General features: G+C 48.5%; 6 protein-coding genes across 6 annotated transcripts; 2 read left to right on the top strand and 4 right to left on the bottom strand.

Moving 5' to 3' along the window:
- Positions 1 to 35: 35 nt before the first annotated feature.
- On the bottom strand, positions 36 to 1,855 carry N7455_000582 (uncharacterized protein; the record flags this gene model as incomplete). The annotated part of the gene is made up of 2 exons (XM_040952143.2): positions 36 to 857; positions 920 to 1,855. 2 exons carry the CDS (start codon positions 1,853 to 1,855, stop codon positions 36 to 38), a joined length of 1,758 nt encoding a protein of 585 aa, XP_040817440.2.
- A 688-nt stretch (positions 1,856 to 2,543) lies between these two features.
- Positions 2,544 to 4,750, top strand: N7455_000581 (acyclic terpene utilization AtuA family protein; the record flags this gene model as incomplete). The annotated part of the gene is made up of 7 exons (XM_040952081.2): positions 2,544 to 2,607; positions 2,661 to 2,735; positions 2,790 to 2,968; positions 3,024 to 3,658; positions 3,720 to 3,923; positions 3,977 to 4,116; positions 4,176 to 4,750. The coding sequence occupies 7 exons, from the start codon at positions 2,544 to 2,546 to the stop codon at positions 4,748 to 4,750; spliced, it is 1,872 nt and encodes a 623-aa protein (XP_040817163.2).
- A 163-nt stretch (positions 4,751 to 4,913) lies between these two features.
- On the bottom strand, positions 4,914 to 7,018 carry N7455_000580 (alpha-L-arabinofuranosidase A; the record flags this gene model as incomplete). Its single annotated transcript, XM_040952264.2, has 4 exons — positions 4,914 to 5,303; positions 5,380 to 6,719; positions 6,775 to 6,790; positions 6,848 to 7,018. The coding sequence occupies 4 exons, from the start codon at positions 7,016 to 7,018 to the stop codon at positions 4,914 to 4,916; spliced, it is 1,917 nt and encodes a 638-aa protein (XP_040817383.2).
- Positions 7,019 to 7,921: 903 nt separating this feature from the next.
- On the top strand, positions 7,922 to 9,976 carry N7455_000579 (uncharacterized protein; the record flags this gene model as incomplete). The annotated part of the gene is made up of 5 exons (XM_040952260.2): positions 7,922 to 7,946; positions 8,087 to 8,222; positions 8,278 to 8,676; positions 8,730 to 8,814; positions 8,876 to 9,976. The coding sequence occupies 5 exons, from the start codon at positions 7,922 to 7,924 to the stop codon at positions 9,974 to 9,976; spliced, it is 1,746 nt and encodes a 581-aa protein (XP_040817446.2).
- Positions 9,977 to 11,224: 1,248 nt separating this feature from the next.
- erg12 (mevalonate kinase) lies at positions 11,225 to 12,814 on the bottom strand (the record flags this gene model as incomplete). The annotated part of the gene is made up of 1 exon (XM_040952079.2): positions 11,225 to 12,814. One exon carries the CDS (start codon positions 12,812 to 12,814, stop codon positions 11,225 to 11,227), a length of 1,590 nt encoding a protein of 529 aa, XP_040817416.2.
- A 646-nt stretch (positions 12,815 to 13,460) lies between these two features.
- N7455_000577 (putative cation chloride cotransporter) lies at positions 13,461 to 17,448 on the bottom strand (the record flags this gene model as incomplete). The annotated part of the gene is made up of 4 exons (XM_040952276.2): positions 13,461 to 16,022; positions 16,076 to 16,241; positions 16,293 to 16,884; positions 16,935 to 17,448. 4 exons carry the CDS (start codon positions 17,446 to 17,448, stop codon positions 13,461 to 13,463), a joined length of 3,834 nt encoding a protein of 1,277 aa, XP_040817212.2.
- Positions 17,449 to 17,615: the final 167 nt, after the last annotated feature.

Below are 17,615 nucleotides of genomic sequence, written 5' to 3'. Positions count from 1 at the left end.
TTGAATATGATTATCATGGCGTCATATCGTATATACTAATATGACAATCCAGAAAGTCTCCCTGCGCCATGATCATGCCAAGTGATATTTTGATCGTGATGGCAATTCGGAACAGGAGCATTCTTCCAATTAGGACTTGCGTCCTTGTCATCTAGTCTGGCCACAGGCCTCAACATATCCATCCGCCCCCATGGGCTATCTTCAAAGCTCATCATAAACGGAGAGTCTTGTGCAAGATATTCCGGGAAAACCCGTTTCCATCCATCAATAACCTGGATCATAATCTCCGAGACGAACTGATCCGGAGACGAGCGTGCGAATTTGAACGTATCGAGAGTTTTTTCTACCACTTCAACGGGATAGAGGCCAACTTCGGGGTCCACCAGAATTGCGTCTCCCGCCACAAGCGAGCTCACAACGTGATACGAGCCACCTTTCTGGGCCCTATCCCGAATAGCCAACATTGTCGCCAACGCACCGACAACGCCAGTAGTCATATCAGAGATCGGCAGCGGTGGAAGAACACTAGTTCCTTCATCGTATCCCAACGACCGACCCATCACGTATGAAGCACCCGATGCGGCATCCCCGATCTGCTGCCAACCAGGCCTTTCGGCAAATGGTCCGGATGGACCGTAGCAGTTTTCATCGACGTAGACAATGCCCTTGTTTCTTTTGGCTGCCACATCCAGCATGTTTTGCAAACCAAGTCCCTTCCGGTCAAGCGACCCATACCGGAAGCCTTGGACGAACACGTCTGCGTCGCCCACCAACTCCTTGAGTCGGGCCATGTCCTCCTCCTTTCCAATATCGAGATCGATCGTGCGTTTTCCGGCGTTGAGGGTTAATTGGAGGACCTGTTGGGCGAGCATGATCAGCATTTTGTTTTGAGATAAAAAGCAATGTCCATTTCACTCACATTCAAATCTGCCAGTCTACTACAGTTGACACGGATGACATCCGCACCAAACGATGCAAGGATCACCCCAACGGTGGGCCCAGCGATAATCCGCACCATCTCCACGACCTTGATACCAGCCAGAGGCCGACGATCAGGGAGCTGAGTTAAGGGAACCGACGGCGTCGATTGCGCATACGACTCACGCGTGTAATTCACGAGAGGGTGTTCCGCAAGCCGCTTCCCCATTTCTGTCTTCCTCCAGCCTTCGGGCGAGTAGCAGATGCTCCCACATAATCCATGCCTCACATTGTGCATCTCAAGTTCATCGGGACTCCATTTCTGCACATGTTCCCGAATATATTCATAACCCTCCTGGAACGACTTCAACGGCACATCCATGTTGATCCCCATCGAGCAGAGTGTCTTGCTTGCATCCAGCGACCCATGGAGTTGATACCACACCCCGGAGTCCTTGGTGGGATACAGTGCAGTGGCTCGGCCAGCCAACGGACCAACCCCGAACCCCTTCTCAAAATCCCTGTCGAAGATGTTTGGAAGTTCACGAGCCCGTGCAAGAGTCGAGATATCTTTGCCATTCACGAACGCGGTAAACGTCGATGCAAGCCAGATTCCAGCATGATCTGTGTTTACAGTCACGCTAGCTTCTTTGGCTGGCTTTCCATCCCGTAGCTCAAGGAGTTCGTTTCCAACTAGCCCGCACATAGCATGCAGAGCCGCTGTCACGACGGGGGACTTCATCGGGCCAGGAACCATAGGGTCCGGTCGGCCTTCAAAGCTAACAGTATCCCATAGTGCAGTGTCTTTTGTGAAACCGGGTGTTCGTGACGCCAGTAGTTCAAAGATTCGGCGAGAATCTTCCGGTACAGGAAGGACGGTCTTGTCGATATATGTTCCAGGTCCGTAGACCTCGTTCCCAGGGATGGTCTCGTGCATTTTGGCTTGAAGACAAACAAAAATATAATAGAACAAAGGGGACAAAGGAAGTGACAATTGCTATTGTTAAGCGAATCTTCAAGGGTCACCAAATACACCGACGCCGATCGTCCCGCTCCATTTATACTTGCCCGGGCAAGATTACGGCAAAGAAGCCTCCCGAGTTACAACACACCAACTCGTATTTTCTTTTGGACATTATCAAAATCTTACCCAACAATCGCGAGAAGATCCTACTGGTCCAGAAATTGAAATCCTTCCTAATTGGACATGAAGCGATGTGATCCCCCCGCAGCCCGGCGCTTTGGAAAACGCCACGGGGGAATAAGCAAAAAGCCCATGGGATATGATCTATGATCTGAAAAGTCAGCCTCAATCACGAACAACCCTGGATTTGGTTTGAACGATGTCCATCAGTCTCATTTAATTGGCTCAATCAGTGGGGAAGTGGTTACCGTGGTAGTTCCACGGCCCACGGAGTTTATGACTCGACGGATTTCCCGTGGGTTTTGCTCTTGCCTCGGTGTCCTTCTCTGCAGCCGAGGGGGTTCAACTTGGAAGAACCAGAATATAATAGTAGATGGGTTCGATTTCAACTATTTAGTTATATTCTACAAGGATTTAATTTAAAATCAACAACTTATCTCGATATTTCATGGGAAAAATACGGGAACTACAACACTATACAATGTCTTCCCATCCAAGTGATAATAGCCGATCAGTCAGAGTCGCCAATTGCTCAGGCTATCATGGTATGCAGAACGCCTAGATTAAACCAACAACCAACAGTACTAATGTACAAAAGGCGATCCTGCATACGAGATGTATCGCCAAGCCACTCTAGGAGATGTCGACTTTATCACGGGTGACTACCTGGCGGGTATGTTCCTTAGCAATATCCACTAAGGAGGCACTAAGGACTAACTGAGCTAAGAGGTCAACATGGCGAATAATGCGCAGGCCTTCCAACGTGGCGAACATCCCGGATACGAGCAGACAGCCTGGGAGGGTATCCAACAGACCGTTGACGTGATCGCCGAAAAAGGCATCAAAGTCGTACTAAATGGAGGAGCTCTCAATCCGAAGGGGTTAGCTCTGAAAGTGTACGAATTGGTCAGTGCCCTCTTCTTCGGACTCCATGAATCTATGTACTAAATCCTACAAACAGATCCAGCAAAAAGGCCTCGCTTTGCGAGTAGCTTACCTATCAGGAGATGATCTCTACGCCAAATTTGGCCCTAACATGCCGCAATCCGCAGAAGAACTCCAACATCTGGATGCAGGAAACACTTCCGTCAAACCTAGCCCTCTCACCTATGCATTCACCAACACCACTAAGCCCGTCCCTCTGGTCTCAGCACACGCATACCTCGGTGCCCGGGGAATCGTGGACGGACTCCGTCGCGGAGCAGATATCATCATCTGCGGCCGAGTTGCAGACGCCAGTCCTGTCATTGCAGCGGCGTGGTACTGGCACTCCTGGTCGGAGTCAGATTATGACCGTCTTGCTGGATCCCTGGTGGCGGGTCATCTTATTGAGTGCTCGGCCTATGTTACTGGCGGCAACTTCTCTGGGTTTGACCGGCACCCAGTCGATACATTTGTTGAGCCGGGATTTCCCATTGCGGAGATTGATTCTGATGGATCGTGTGTTGTTGTGAAACATCCCGGCACTGGTGGTATCATTGATGTTGATACTGTCCGGTGTCAACTTTTGTATGAGCTTCAGGGAAATGTTTACTTGAATAGTGATGTTAGTGCTATTCTGGATGATGTTGTTGTTGAACAAGCTGGAAAGGATAGGTAAGTGTCTTTTTTTTTCAGTTCATCGTTGTGTTTATCTACTCACTAAAACTCCATCTAGAGTTCGCGTTCATGGAATACGAGGCTATGCCCCTCCTCCAACAACCAAGCTAGCCGTGTTCTATCCTGGTGGTTTCGAGGCTCAGGTTTTACTGAATGCTACTGGATATGGCACTGAGGAGAAGTGGGATCTTATCGAAAGACAACTCCGCTATTTCATTGCGAAGGAATCCATTGATCGGATTGACACTCTTGAGTTCCAAAGGTGACTTTATCTTATCTTTCAACTTGAACTGGTATTGACGTGTGAATTTCTAGAATCGGCGTCCCTGCTCCGAACCCTAGATCACAGCGACAAAGCACCACATACCTACGGATCTTTGTTGCTGCAGTCGAGGCCGACGATGTTCTCGCTGTTGTAAGAGCAATGAAGGATGTTTCTCTAAAGCATTTCTCAGGTGCGAACGAATATATATTATATTGACATCTATAATCCGAGCTAATTATAACCATCCAGGGTTCCACAGCTCCCTCGACATGCGCACAGCAGTTCCACGTCCATTCTTAGCCTACTACCCTGCTATAGTCAAACAAGACGATCTCAATGAGGAGATCAACTTCATGGATGGACCCGATTCTATCATATCATTCCCAACAGGTCATCCACCAGCGTATAAAGCACTACAGCCACGGGCCAGCTACAACCACAATCCATCCAGCGATGAAGTCGTCCTCCTCAAATCTCCAACTCGGGCTCTTCGATTGGGAGACATTGCTCTTGCCAGATCTGGTGACAAAGGATCTAACCTCAACTTTGGGATCTTTGTTCCTAATTCTGCTCACTGGTCTTGGTTGCGGTCTTATATGAGCGTTGAAAGAATGAGAGAAATTCTCGTTGATGATGATGACTGGGATGAGTCGTTCTTGGTTGAGAGAGTGGAATTCCCACACATTCATGCTGTGCACTTTGTGATCTATGGAATTCTTGGTCGGGGTGTTAGCAGCTCGAGTCGATTGGATGGGTTTGGAAAGGGGTTTGCGGATTATGTACGTGATAAGGTTGTTGAGGTTCCGGTGGGGATTTTGGATTGAAAATTTCCTTTATATATCCCCGACTATATTATAGGATATATTAATCAGTCAAATGCAGAAATTTCATCTTGAGATCTATGGGACATATGTTGGCATTCTTCGATCAATGAACAATGCACACATCGCATGAAACATCAAATGTTGGAATGTACAATCATCTCGTTCAGGAGACTGCCAGAACAACGACAGCCCAAGGATCCATGCTTATTGTATAATTCCCTTGCCCATTGAAGACACTGGTGGTGACAGTTTGGATTTGCACGTTGTCAGGCGTGTCGCCGTGATACTTGGGCCCGGCAAGCATCTCCAGTCTACCACTTCTGGTTCCTGGTATACTCACCTTAACATTCTGGTGCTCGTGGCCATAATTTGCCAGCTTCAAGTAGTATTGTGAACCTGTCTTCGAAGCCACCCAGTAAACAGGTCCAAATCCTGCCGATGAGTGGACTGGAAGAATGGTGTCACCCTTGTTGGATGCGAACATCTTTTGCACAAAATATGAAACCGAAGGTGTGACAGAGTCGGGAGCCGAATCGAAACCGTACAGGGTGGGCTATGAGTAGAAACAGTGTGGTCAGCTATATTCCCAGTATATCTCTAACGTCTTTTGAATAGATAGATATTCTTACCGACCAGGAGACGAAATCAAAGTGCTGCATCAAGGGTGCATAGGCCACCATTTTGACAATATCACTGTTGCGCTCCATTCCGATCATGTACACAGCCTCACTACAGCTGCCCTGCATGTAAGGCCAGTATACTCCTCTCTCTTTTGTGGTATTGCGACATCCGAACTCACCAATCATCACTGATTGGTTCCGCGGCTGGTTATCAAACTGATTGAACAATTTGACAAAGTCGTCTGGTTTGCGATACAGATGCAGATCGATGATGACATCTTTGGGAAGTGGAGATGGCAGACACGAATAGTTCCCATGGGAAGCAACAAACGTGATGTGTGGATATTTGTCGTGGATAGCCTTGTATATTTGATTGAAACGATCCGGATAGGTGTCACAGCCACGGGTCAGGTCATCTTCGTTACCAATTTCAATAAGATCAACCTTCCATGGATCTTTCCGACCATTGCGGGCTCGCAGTTTACCATAATGTGTCGAGGAGTCGCCAAAGAGATATTCCATCTCATTCATGATATCTTCGATGAAAGGTTCAAGGTCTGGCCCGGAGAGGATGTCCCCATAGGACTTGCCTGACCACACAGATAGGAGTGGCGCCATGTTCATGTCTTCACACCACCACAGATATTCGTCCAGGCCGAGGGCATCTGTGTTGGGGTAAAACCAGTCACTTTCTCTTCCTGGGCGATCTACCACGGGCCCAATCGTGGTGTTCCACTTCCAGCGAGAATCAACTTCCAAACCTTCGAGGTTGTTCCCACCCGGGAAACGGAGAAACGCTGGGTTGACCTCGTCCAGAAACATTGCAATGTGATCGCGTAACCCATTTTCTCTTCCTTTGAAAGTGGGGGGAAACAGCTGGATTAAGCCAAAGTTCAACGAGCTACCAGCAACTTTCGATCCATCGAATGTCAAATGCCACTCATTGTCCCCTTTTGGTGTATAAGTAGTGTTGAACCTGGTTTTGAATTCCGTGAATTTTGAATCCGTACTGTTGACAGTCAAGTTATGATCGGCATGTACCGAACCACTATGCGACCCAACGAGCTGCAGGTTGATAGTTCCCGAGTAGTTACCCATCATCCAGAATGAACAGTTGTATGTGGCGCCGGTGATTGGAATTCCCTTGTAGCCCGTATTGGCAAAGCCAACATAGTCCTTTACCCCATCCGGTACTTCGACATTCAGCGAGGATGTAATTGCTTTGCTGACGGGTTTTGAGGTATCCTGGAAGATTGTCACATCTCCCACCGGAGCGTAGGCAGTCAGACCAAGACTAGTTCCTTGAAATCCATTGTTCTGTAGCAATTGTCCGTGGATTCCACCATCCCCTAAGATAGTCAGTCATGCTCGTAATCACCTGGGCAGTAAATGCAAATCCCTTACCGGAGTGGTCCATTTCCTAACAATATTAAAGCTTAGTACAGTAACTTACGCATGGAGCTAGCATTTTGCTCACCTCGAACATAACTCCATATAGAAGCGGACTCGACTTGTTGCCACCCTCCCTTGCGACTGTCAACCTGAGCGGAACAGTCGAACTATTACCTTTAGCCAACGCGCCTGCTAAACACGTCGCCAAAGCAATAGATGTCGCGAGGCCGGCGCCTGACACAGATTTAGGCTTCATGACGAGTCAGAACCTATAGGAAGGAATATAACAAAGAGTTGCAGAGGAGCGAAAAGAGTCGATAAAAAGCCATACTTTAGAAAGGCTAAGGTTTTCGAAAGGCGATCCCCCTGTCTTGGACAGAGTGATTTGCTGACTATGAGGTGTGATTCGTTCGTGTTGAACCTGGCCTGACAGGCGGTCTCCACAGAGGCATCATGGACCCTGAATGGACACCGCATGCGAACCATCATGTCTATTGGATCTACTGACATGGCGACATGTAGGGAGACGGGTGTCTAATCACGACAAGCATCTTTTGAACATTTTCGTTGGATCATGCTCTTGAATTTCTTGTGCACCTTAATTCGCTTTATTCTTGCACCATGCATTATGAATTGGTGTGTATTGAGTATTGAGTTGAGAGAAGTCATGACGTCGGATACTCCCGAGGTCGGATCGGGACCTCGGGATACTTTTGTAACTAGTCACATCGTAGTTGAAGTCAACCCTTTGAACATCCATTGTTTGGATGGCTAAAAGGATATTAATATCGAAATTCAGCCGATGGTGCACGAAGCTATACCGCTGTACAATGTACGGTATTATATTGGCAAGTGTATCGTACAAAGTGTATCCGGATTCCGCCTTAAGATTCAGGCGACAACATATCTTCCTGTATAGGCCTACGTAGCAAATTGGTCCCTCCTGCTTTCCAATCCCCTCACTTCTGATAACAAACAAAAATGATGACCAAAGAAGAAGCTGAAATAAGAAACTGTCTGAAAAGAAAGGCGGTGTCTGATCTGCCACCCCACATGTCATACATAAATATTCCCAATCGGGATTAGCTTTCTTTCTCTCTCTATCTTACTTTACTTTCCATCAATATTCCTATCCAGATTCGACCCTTAGAGTGCTAAGATGAAGTACATCGTGGTATCTGGAGGTGAGTTCAATAGTGATCTACCAGACCCTTGAAAGTGGCTCTGCCGTTTTAGCCCGTGGAGAAAAGCGGGGCAGTCTCCATATTTCACATTTAGCGTGAGGTATAAGAGCCCTGAAGATATAAAAGACTGACATTTCTAGGCGTCATCTCTGGGGCAGGGAAGGGCATCGTCGCTTCGAGCGCAGGTCTACTGCTGCAAAGCAAGGGGTTTATCGTCACCACTATCAAGATAGACCCCTACATCAACATCGATTCGGGGACTATGAGTCCACTTCAGTAAGTCTCACCGATTTAATGCAGCTTTTACAGACCTACATACTAACTAACCTAGCCATGGAGAGATCTATGTTACGGATGATGGTGGTGAGATAAATCTTGACCTTGGCAACTTCGAGCGTTACCTTTCAACCACTCTGAAGCGTTGTCATAACATCACGACTGGGAAGATCTATCTAGACATCATCTCTAGGGAACGGGCCGGTGATTATTTAGGCAAAACTGTTCAAGTGGTGCCTCATGTCACCAACGCCATCCAGGAATACATCGAACGGACGGCGAAGATACCCGTGGACGAGTCCCGAGCCGAGCCCGATGTCTGTATTATTGAGCTAGGTGGTACCGTGGGCGATATCGAGAGTTCGCCCTTTATCTACGCTCTCGCTCAGCTTCGAAAGAGGGTCGGCAAAGAAAATCTCGTTCAAATCCACGTAGCTTATGTCCCTGTCGTGCCGTAAGCTCTTCTTGTTTCAAGTGAGATATTGCTATAAGCTAACATCAGGCTAGGCCGGGAGCTTCTGGTGAGCAAAAGACGAAGCCGACTCAAAGATCCATTTCCGACGTTCGGAGCGCTGGATTGAGTCCACTTCTAGTATGCTATCACTCTTCGTCCATATACACGTATCACACATTCTAAACTAATTTAATAAAAGGTTGCCTGCCGCTGCGAGGTGCCATTGGATCCAGCCACCATCCAGAAAATCGCCAATATGTGCTCAATGGAACCGGAACAGGTCATTTCCGTACACGACGGATCAACTACATATCATGTACCGCTTCTCCTCGAGAAACAGAATCTCCTCTCCATCATCTGCGAGTATCTCGAACTTCCACTTGATCGAACACCAACCCGCCGTATAGAACAAGGCAAGCGCATGTGGAATGACTGGGTCTATCTTGTTCGAAGTCAAGATACTATCACCGACACAGTCTCAATCGCCCTTGTGGGAAAATACACCTCTAACAAAGATGTCTATCTCAGTGTTTCCAAGTCTATCGAACACGCAGCCATGTACTGCCACAAGAAAGTCAAAATCATATTGATTGACGCCGCGCATCTCGAGGACGAGACCTACCAGAACTCCGCAGTCAAGTATCACAAAGCCTGGCATGATCTCTGTAGCGTCAAGGGTATTATCGTGCCTGGCGGCTTTGGTACTCGCGCCACCGGCGGGATGATCAAGGCAATCACATGGGCGAGGATTAATAAAAAGCCATTGCTGGGCATATGCCTTGGCATGCAACTTATAGTGGTTGAATATGCCCGCTATGTCATGGGTATCCCAGATGCTGGGAGCCAAGAGCTCCACCCAGAATCCAAGAACCATGTAATCATCCACATGCCTGAACGCAATCAAGAGAATGGCCGTGACATCATGCGTCTGGGCAAGCATTCATGTATCTTCAAGGAGGGTACGGAGTGGTCGAAGCTGCGAGCGTTGTATGGCCCCACGATTTCTCAGATTGAGGAGCGGCATCGAAACCAGTACGAAATCAACCTAGAAATAGTTGAGGAACTTGAGAAGGCCGGTCTTGCTGTTGTTGGCAAAGACTTTACCGGTAAGCGTATCGAGATTGTTGAGATCCGTGATCATCCCTTTTTTGTCGGTGTGCAATTCCACCCCGAATACATGAGCCGTGTGTTACGGCCCAGCAAGGTCTTTCTCGGGTTCTTTGCTGCTGCCGCTAAGTGCTTAGAGAAGATCCCCATTGCATTGCATCAGGGCCAACGAAGCCTTGTGGAAGAATATTAAAGCTATGAGCAACCTTGGAAGCTTTGAAGCTCCTAGGGTCCTCTCATTGGTTAGTCTCGTTAATTTGATCCTTTAGCGCTATCCTAAGGTTGCATTGGCAGCTTGGGAATCAGATAATTCAATTAAATGTGAAGCAAATTCATTCAAGTTCAAAGGTTTGAATGAAGGAGTGCAAATCAATACCACTATGTTGAATAGCTAGTGTAGCTCTGTCCACATCTACCGGTGAATTAAAAGTAAACAAGGTCTGTCGGCCATCATCTATAGCTATATAATGTTTGATATTTCAAGGTTGTTACCTAGGGCCCCTAAATTTATATGGTCCAGCCAATCCAAGTCAATGATCTCCACAACCCGCATTGCGAGTAAATCGGTTTACCAGAAGATACCAACTTGACCAATTTTCCCTCAGCAGGAGCACCAGTAGCTCATTTGGTAGAGCGTGCGATTGCAATATCAGCATTCATCGCAAGGTAGCGCGTTCGATCCGCGCCTGGGGCTTTCATTTCCTTTAGTTTTTTGCTTTTTCCCCCTGGATTACAACTCTGCTCATAAATCATCCCGAAACTGCATGCACCAAACAAAGGTTGGCTTCATCAAATTGAAGCTATTCCCAGTCACCCTACTGACTTCTGTGGGAGTGAAGAATCCCCCATTGGCTGGTTGCATCTGTGGCTGCATCTATCACTTCGGAGGGGTTGGGATGTCTACTTGTCTCTGTAGAGGAAAACAGCAGAAAAATTCTATCAAGTAGAGCAATAGTATTATGTGATCGATGTATTTGAGAACCCGAACCGATCTAGGGGAGTAGTCCTTCCACAGTCATGTCGTCAATTTAATTCATGCAAAGAGAAAGCCCGGAACGAAAGGTGCAGAAATCGAGAAGCGAGGGAAAGGGCAACAAACAGAATCAGAACCGAAATCCGAACAGAGATGGAGACGAACGTAAATGCATTCGTGACGTCCACGACAAAACTCAACAAGGTAGACCATCAGGGTTGACACCGAGAATGAAGACAAAAAAGAAAAGAAGTGGTGTATAATGCATATAGTGGGTAAGGATAATGTGTACAAAGAATGGGAGATGAATAGGTAAAAAGAAGGTCAAATCAAAACCAAGACAGAACAAAAGTCTTGACCTGAATGACTTTCCCAAATTGGGCCGCAGAAGGTGGTGATCCAGGATAGGAGGAAAAGAAAGAAGTCGGGATTTGTATCACACCGCGTTGCAAGGCCAAGACAAGCGGCTTAATTGGTAGCTCGCTTCCAGAACTTCCAGCCCTCTCTCTTCTCTTCGACCCCGACACCAACAAGACGCTCAATACCTTCAGGGCCCTCGGCATTTTCGAACTTCTGTTGGTCGATCTCCTCACCACCCTCTTCGTCCGAGCCATTACGCAGGACGGCCGGGTAGAGAACACCAACGCCGTCACCACCGAGGGTAACCTCGTACGTAGTGAAACCCTCCTCAACGAATTTCTGTTCGAGGTCCTGCTTGATTTCGGCCTTCGCGTTAGGCCGGAGGAGGGTAATCGCACAGCCGCCACCGCCTGCACCGGTCAGCTTTGTCCAACCGATGTCGGCGTAATCGACAAGTTCACGAATGCGTTCGAGACGGGGGTGAGAGACGCCTAGGGAGACAAGGAAGCCGTGGTTGATACGGATTAGGGTTCCAAAGTGGGCGAGGGTAGCCTCAGAGATGCCCTCAAAACTAGGGTCCTCGATCAAACGTTGTGCAGAGCATGTCACTTGATCAATGCCGTTAAGTATTGACTCCGTCACGATAGGATGGGCAGTTCTTAGAGCTCCGACTTTATCGACTTCTGTCTTTGTAGAACGCGCTTGTTGGGTGTTGACAAGTAGGAGGGGAAGTTCGGGGAAAGTGGGCACCGAGACGACTGTTGGAGGCTTCGAGTAATCGTCGCGCCGGAAAATCACAGCCTTGCCGCCTGCGGCCACTGTGTTATCCACGCCGCTAGGATTACCATGGATACATAGCTCTCCAACGAATGCCCAGCGGTTGATACGCTCGATCTGTGTCTCTGCCTCCTCCGGTGGCTGGTCTGGGTGGGGCCCGGCAAGTGTACGAATTTGAAGAAGTAGCGCAGAACTAATACAGACGCAGACACTAGCACTACTACCTAGGCCAGCTCCGGTGGGGATGGTAGATCGAAGGGTGTAGATAGAGCCTGGGCTTTGCGGGGAGCCTAGAGAGAGGAAGAGGTAGAGGAAGGAGGATGCGGAGCGGATGTGGATGTTGCGCTGCTCCTCTGGAAGGCCCTTGGAGACGCCCTGGAGGTGTGGTTCGATTGCGTCGACAAGTTCGGGGTCGAGTTCGGTGACAAGGCTGTAGTAAAACTTCTTTTTTGAGGGCTCGTGGAACTTGTCCCAGGGTAGAGTGTCAATATCCCAAGTGTGACTAAGACCCAAATCCCGGAAGTTCAACGTTATCGTACGCTGTGATTTAGAGAGGGTGGTGACGAGAAGGTAGGAGCGAAGAGAAATGGCCGCAGCCATGGCAGCCTTGCCGTGAACCACAGCATGTTCGCCAAACACGATAACCTTGCCCGGCGCGGATACCATAAAGGTGGGCGCCATAGGCGAAGAGGCCTTGCGGGTCATTATCGGCCGCTTGCGTTCCCTGGCAATCGTTTCTTGTGTTTCTGAGGCGGAGGAGACGGAGGCGCTGTCGGAATCGTCCAGGACACAGTTTCCGTTCACACCCTTGGGGTGAATAGGGAGAACTTTGACCGTGCTTTCAGGATGAAAGTCGACTGTACGACGTGAAACGGGATTTGTACCCATACCGTTCAATGGGCGGGTGGCATTCTCGGTCATGACAGGCTTGGAATTCGAGGGGCAAAGGGGGTGAAGGTTGGATTAGGAATTAAACAGATAGAAATAGACAATAATTCAAGGAATTGAAGAAAGTAAGAAGGTAAAAGAATGAGTATAATAGCCAAAGAGCCAAATCACCAAAGAGCCCAATAACCAAGAGACGTGGAGTAAGGTAGAAAGTTGGGGGAGAAGTGCTCGAGGCTACTGGGTATACCAGGGAACGAGAGGTGAATCACCCAATCACAGCCACAACAATACCAATTGGTCATATTAATTTCTTATTAAGATCGTAAGGTCAATAAGGTCGTACTTCTCTACTATATTATTTCCCGATATCTTTACAATGCTGCTCTTTTTTTATCTGTCATACAATGATAATCCTAGAAAGTGCAGAGATTTTTGTGGCGTGCAGTAGCGCCGGGATGATCGTCTCTATGCCTTTGTGTCTGGCATTTACATCTGTTTACAGGTAACGTACGGAGTATATTGTGGTCAAATTTAATAGCTATGTACCTACCAAGGTATACCTAGTTAGCTAGAATATGTCCATGAGTAATATTGCTGTCAAATACATACTTCTACCAACCTAAAAAAAATCTAGCATGTTCTATGTGCAGTGCTGTATAATTCACAAATCGTCAATTCATCACAAGTTCATCGTCACAGTCATGCTGTTACTGTGCACCAGCAGACACGGGGGTAAGCCGTTCCACAGGACGTCTAGGTCGCTCAAATAAGACGCACTGTCTTCCGCGCTAAGTGAAGTCCCCTCCACTGGAGACGGCAGAGTCGTGAATATAACAGCAGTATCCCCACTCTGCTGGACCATCAACTCATTCAGAATCAGATGCTGTGCTCGACTGGGGAGATCATTGAAAGATAATGCAACCGACGCTACACCAGGGTATCCGGTTGCATGTGTACTGCTGTGGGCACCGGGGGATGTGGGAGACACGGCAGATGGACGACGGGCGTAAATAGAATCTAGCTTGCTTGCAAATCGGGGAGGTGAGTTTTGCGTCGCAAACATGATAGATGGTCCATTGCCCTCCTCGGCTTCGGTGATCACTTTGGCTTCGGGGATAGGCGAGGAGCTGAACCGATTACTGGATGCAGTACGGCTCATGGGGGGCCGTAGACCTAGAGGTTTGCTTTTCGGGGAGGCATCGTCGCCAGTCTCGATTATGGACGGGATTAGCTGTGAGGATGATGCTTCCTCAACTTGAAAGCTCGCACGCACTGGTGTGCTCGGGGAGTCTGCGGTAGGACTGCAGTCATCGGTCTTGGATCGTCCAAGGAGCCTTGAAGAGCCGGAAACGGGTACAGCCTCGTTTCGAGCATTGGCTATGTCTTCTCCACCGTCCTCTGGTTCTGGATCGCTGACATACGCCTCCAGGTCACTGTCTTCGCTCTCGTTCGCACTATCGGAGCTGTCGTAGTCTACGAACGCATCTAGCAAGCGATGCGTTTGCATACCGAGGTTCACTCCTCCTAAAGCCCGGAAGCTGGAGACAGATCGTCTGCGACGAGTGGACTGTATCAGTTTCCTCAAGCCAGTCACTCTATGGTGTAAAGGTCTGGCTCCACTGTCTTGGCTCGATGGTCCTTGCCACGTATATGCCTTATCAAGATGAAGACTGTCACTGGTTCTGTCCGAATCCGGTTCTTGATCTAGGGCACGAGCTCGTAAGACGCCTTGCCACCAGTCCTCCCCCTGTAGAGCGGAATTAACTCTCTCTCGAGTAGCGGCTGTGACGGAGGGGTCATCATTCACGATAGTTTGATAAGCCTGGAGATCACCACAAGCAAGCCAGAAAACCAAGACTTCGGCCTCAATCCGTAATTTGTCAAGGAGAGCCTCAACCCGCCCTCTTTCATCTTCCACATCGGTCTCGTACTCCACGAACACCGCAACTCGGATTTTGTATGTCTTCTTCCACGAAGGAACAGTGTTGAGAATACAACCCAGTTGAAGGATCAAAGTGTACGTGTCAAAATTAGTGGTCAGCACGTTTTGCTTGCTTTCACTATCAGCCCCCAGCTCGGCGGACATTTGGATCGGCCACAAATCAATATACTTCTTAGTGTGGCGACCGCGGGGGTCTGGTAGCTCTAGATCCTCGAATCCCTTAGCCACGGCAACATTGATCCGAAGCTTGAACAAGAGATCTTCGAGGATTGTGACATAACTCTGCCCGCTCATAGGCGGGTTTGCCGACCCAGAGCCGGTGGTATCCTCGGCTTGCGTGCTCGAGTGGACCGAGTGGCGTCTAGTCCTCGAGTCTCTGCGACCACTGTTCAAGGAGAAGGTTTCAACGAGCGAGTGGTCCGATCGGAATTGGTCGATCACAACGATGTTAGGCCTCATGCCGCCTAGTCCGGAATTCAAGACAATATTTCGCATACCCCATTCTGCAGCGGGCGAAACGGAAATGTTGACAAAGGCTTTGATCTTGGAATACTCGACAAATTTTGTCCATGCTGTCTGTTGACGACGTGCTTCGGGGACAGCTGCTGAAAAGTCATCGGTCACGAGAACATGAGCTAGTACAAACAGAGATCCTTTCTTCAACGAGTTGCAGAAGGAGACCATTTTGTATTGTTTGTCGAGATCGCTGACAAAAAGCAGGATCTGAGGACGCCAAAACTTGACGTGCTCCTGACGCAGGCGAAGCAAGTATTTTCGCACTTGATGATATATCAGACTTTGACTGACATCGCCCCAAGGCTTAGGAGGAGAGGTATAATGTATCAGCAGGAAGAGAATCACCAGGATGCCTACACATCCCGTAGCGTAAACACCGTCCACAAAAAACATGCTAATCCCACTGACGAGCGTTCCAGCCGCTGCAGTCTGCCAATTGAAGTAGTGGAACGACGGACGAAAGTTGGGTGCAGAGCCAATTTTCAAGAGGAAACACGCGAGATTCGTCACGAGGAAAGTCATCAAGTAGGTCATAGTAACAAAGGACGCAATGCGATTGATGTCGAAGAGCATTGTGACCTGGGCGAACACAAAAGTGATGATGATGGCATATACGGGATCGTCGGTTTTCTGCGCGCCTTGGGCAAAGATTCCTATGCCAGGCAAGAGGCTATCTCGCGCAATGGCTTGAAGAAGTTTAGCAGATCCAATCACACCCATCAGGGCGGAAAAAAAACTGGTTGCGAATTCTCCTAAAAGGATCACACTATCAGAGGCATTTACCTAAACCCAGTTAGAGCGTGCTTGTGGTTTTCCTCTCTTAAAGAATAACTTACAATTTGTATAACATTCACGTTGTTATAGAAAGACTCCCGGGTCACCGAGGCCGCCATCGCAAGGATGACAAGCCCATAGGCGACAAAAGTCAAAGCCAAACCCGAGAGTGTACCCTTAGGAATAGCCTTGCTCGGGTTCTTCAAGTCACCGGACATACTTGCACCGCTGGTGGCCAATTAGTGAAATGGAGTTGAAAGTCTGATGTCAGCAACTTACGCGAAGATGCCGCCTGTGGCAGGAAATAGAATGCCAAAGAGGTCCTGGAAGTTCTCTCGCCCTTTTATTTGGCTCCCTGCAGCACCCTTAGTTAGATGAGGATTGAGATTCCCCATCAAAGTTTTCAATCGAAGTCCTGTGAACTCAACGCCCTGCCGAGGGATTGGGAAAGGCTTCATAAAAACCGCAGATAGCGGTATACTGAAGGTTGCCACGAGTAGTATGACCAAAAGCCCGTTGCTTGCCCTCGCAAATATGGAACTTCCTGCCAAGCAAATTCCTGTGCAAAATACCAGTATAATAGTTCCCCATAAGTACTGCCACCAAAAGCCTTCCTCCAGGAAGTTGGCCCAATCCCCAGACTGCACACCGAAGTTCTGGGTAAAACAGTCCACTAAGCCAACGGCATTCATGCCGGTGTTGAAAACATAGCCAAGATAGAATACAATGCCGATGGAGCCACCAAATTCGGGGCCCAGGGATCTAGAAATAAGGTAGTATGCACCACCTCCTCGGACCGTCCCGTTGGTTGCAATTGCGGACAGAGACATCGTTGTCACGAGGTTGATTGTGTATGATACAAGTAGCAGCCCTTTGATGTATCAGACGTGGGATCCTGAATTTGTGAGGATGTATGCTCACCTAATATGCCCAATACACCAGCTTGTCCCAAGATGAATCCAAACCGAAGGAACATAAGAATGCTCAAGACATTCAATGTCGTTGGGACAAAGACACCAGAGAATGTACCAAGCTTCTTCGGTTCATCTACCGATCGGGATCGATGTTTCTTATCGGCGCGGACGTCGCGGAGAGGATTCGCAGACAGGTACACATTTTGTGAAGTGGTGTCTCCACCGGTCTCTTGTTCTTGATCGTGATCCCCTCGACTGTGCCACCACTGAGAAAGGCCCCGGAAGTAATGTACGGGTGAGGAATGGCGTTGGTCATCGGTTGGTTCTGACGAATTCACGGGCTCATACGGACGGGCCCATCGAGTCGGTGGCCAGGGTAGCAGGCGAGTACGTTCATCGGAGATAGCATGGGCCGAGTCTCCTGGGTCGAGACGTGAGACATCCTCTTGAGCGGTCCGAGTCGCGAAAGTTGGGCGTCGCCGAGACAAGGAGTCGGAGGATTCTCCGACTCGTTTCGCCATATCAGTTGCAAGATTTATGGTATGAACATGGGGGTATAAACAACAAAGCAATTTAAATAACAGAAGCTAATAGTCCCAGCAAGACCATTGAGTCTACAAAGACACAGCGCTATATCAAATGAACCGAAAAAGAAAAACAAGCTGTTATCAGTAGATGACGTTGATGG

Source organism: Penicillium solitum, assembly GCF_028829755.1.
Source record: "Penicillium solitum strain IBT 25940 chromosome Unknown utg000001l_segment0_segment0, whole genome shotgun sequence".
Lineage (NCBI taxonomy): Eukaryota > Fungi > Ascomycota > Eurotiomycetes > Eurotiales > Aspergillaceae > Penicillium > Penicillium solitum.
This window is presented reverse-complemented; position numbering and strand designations above follow the sequence as displayed.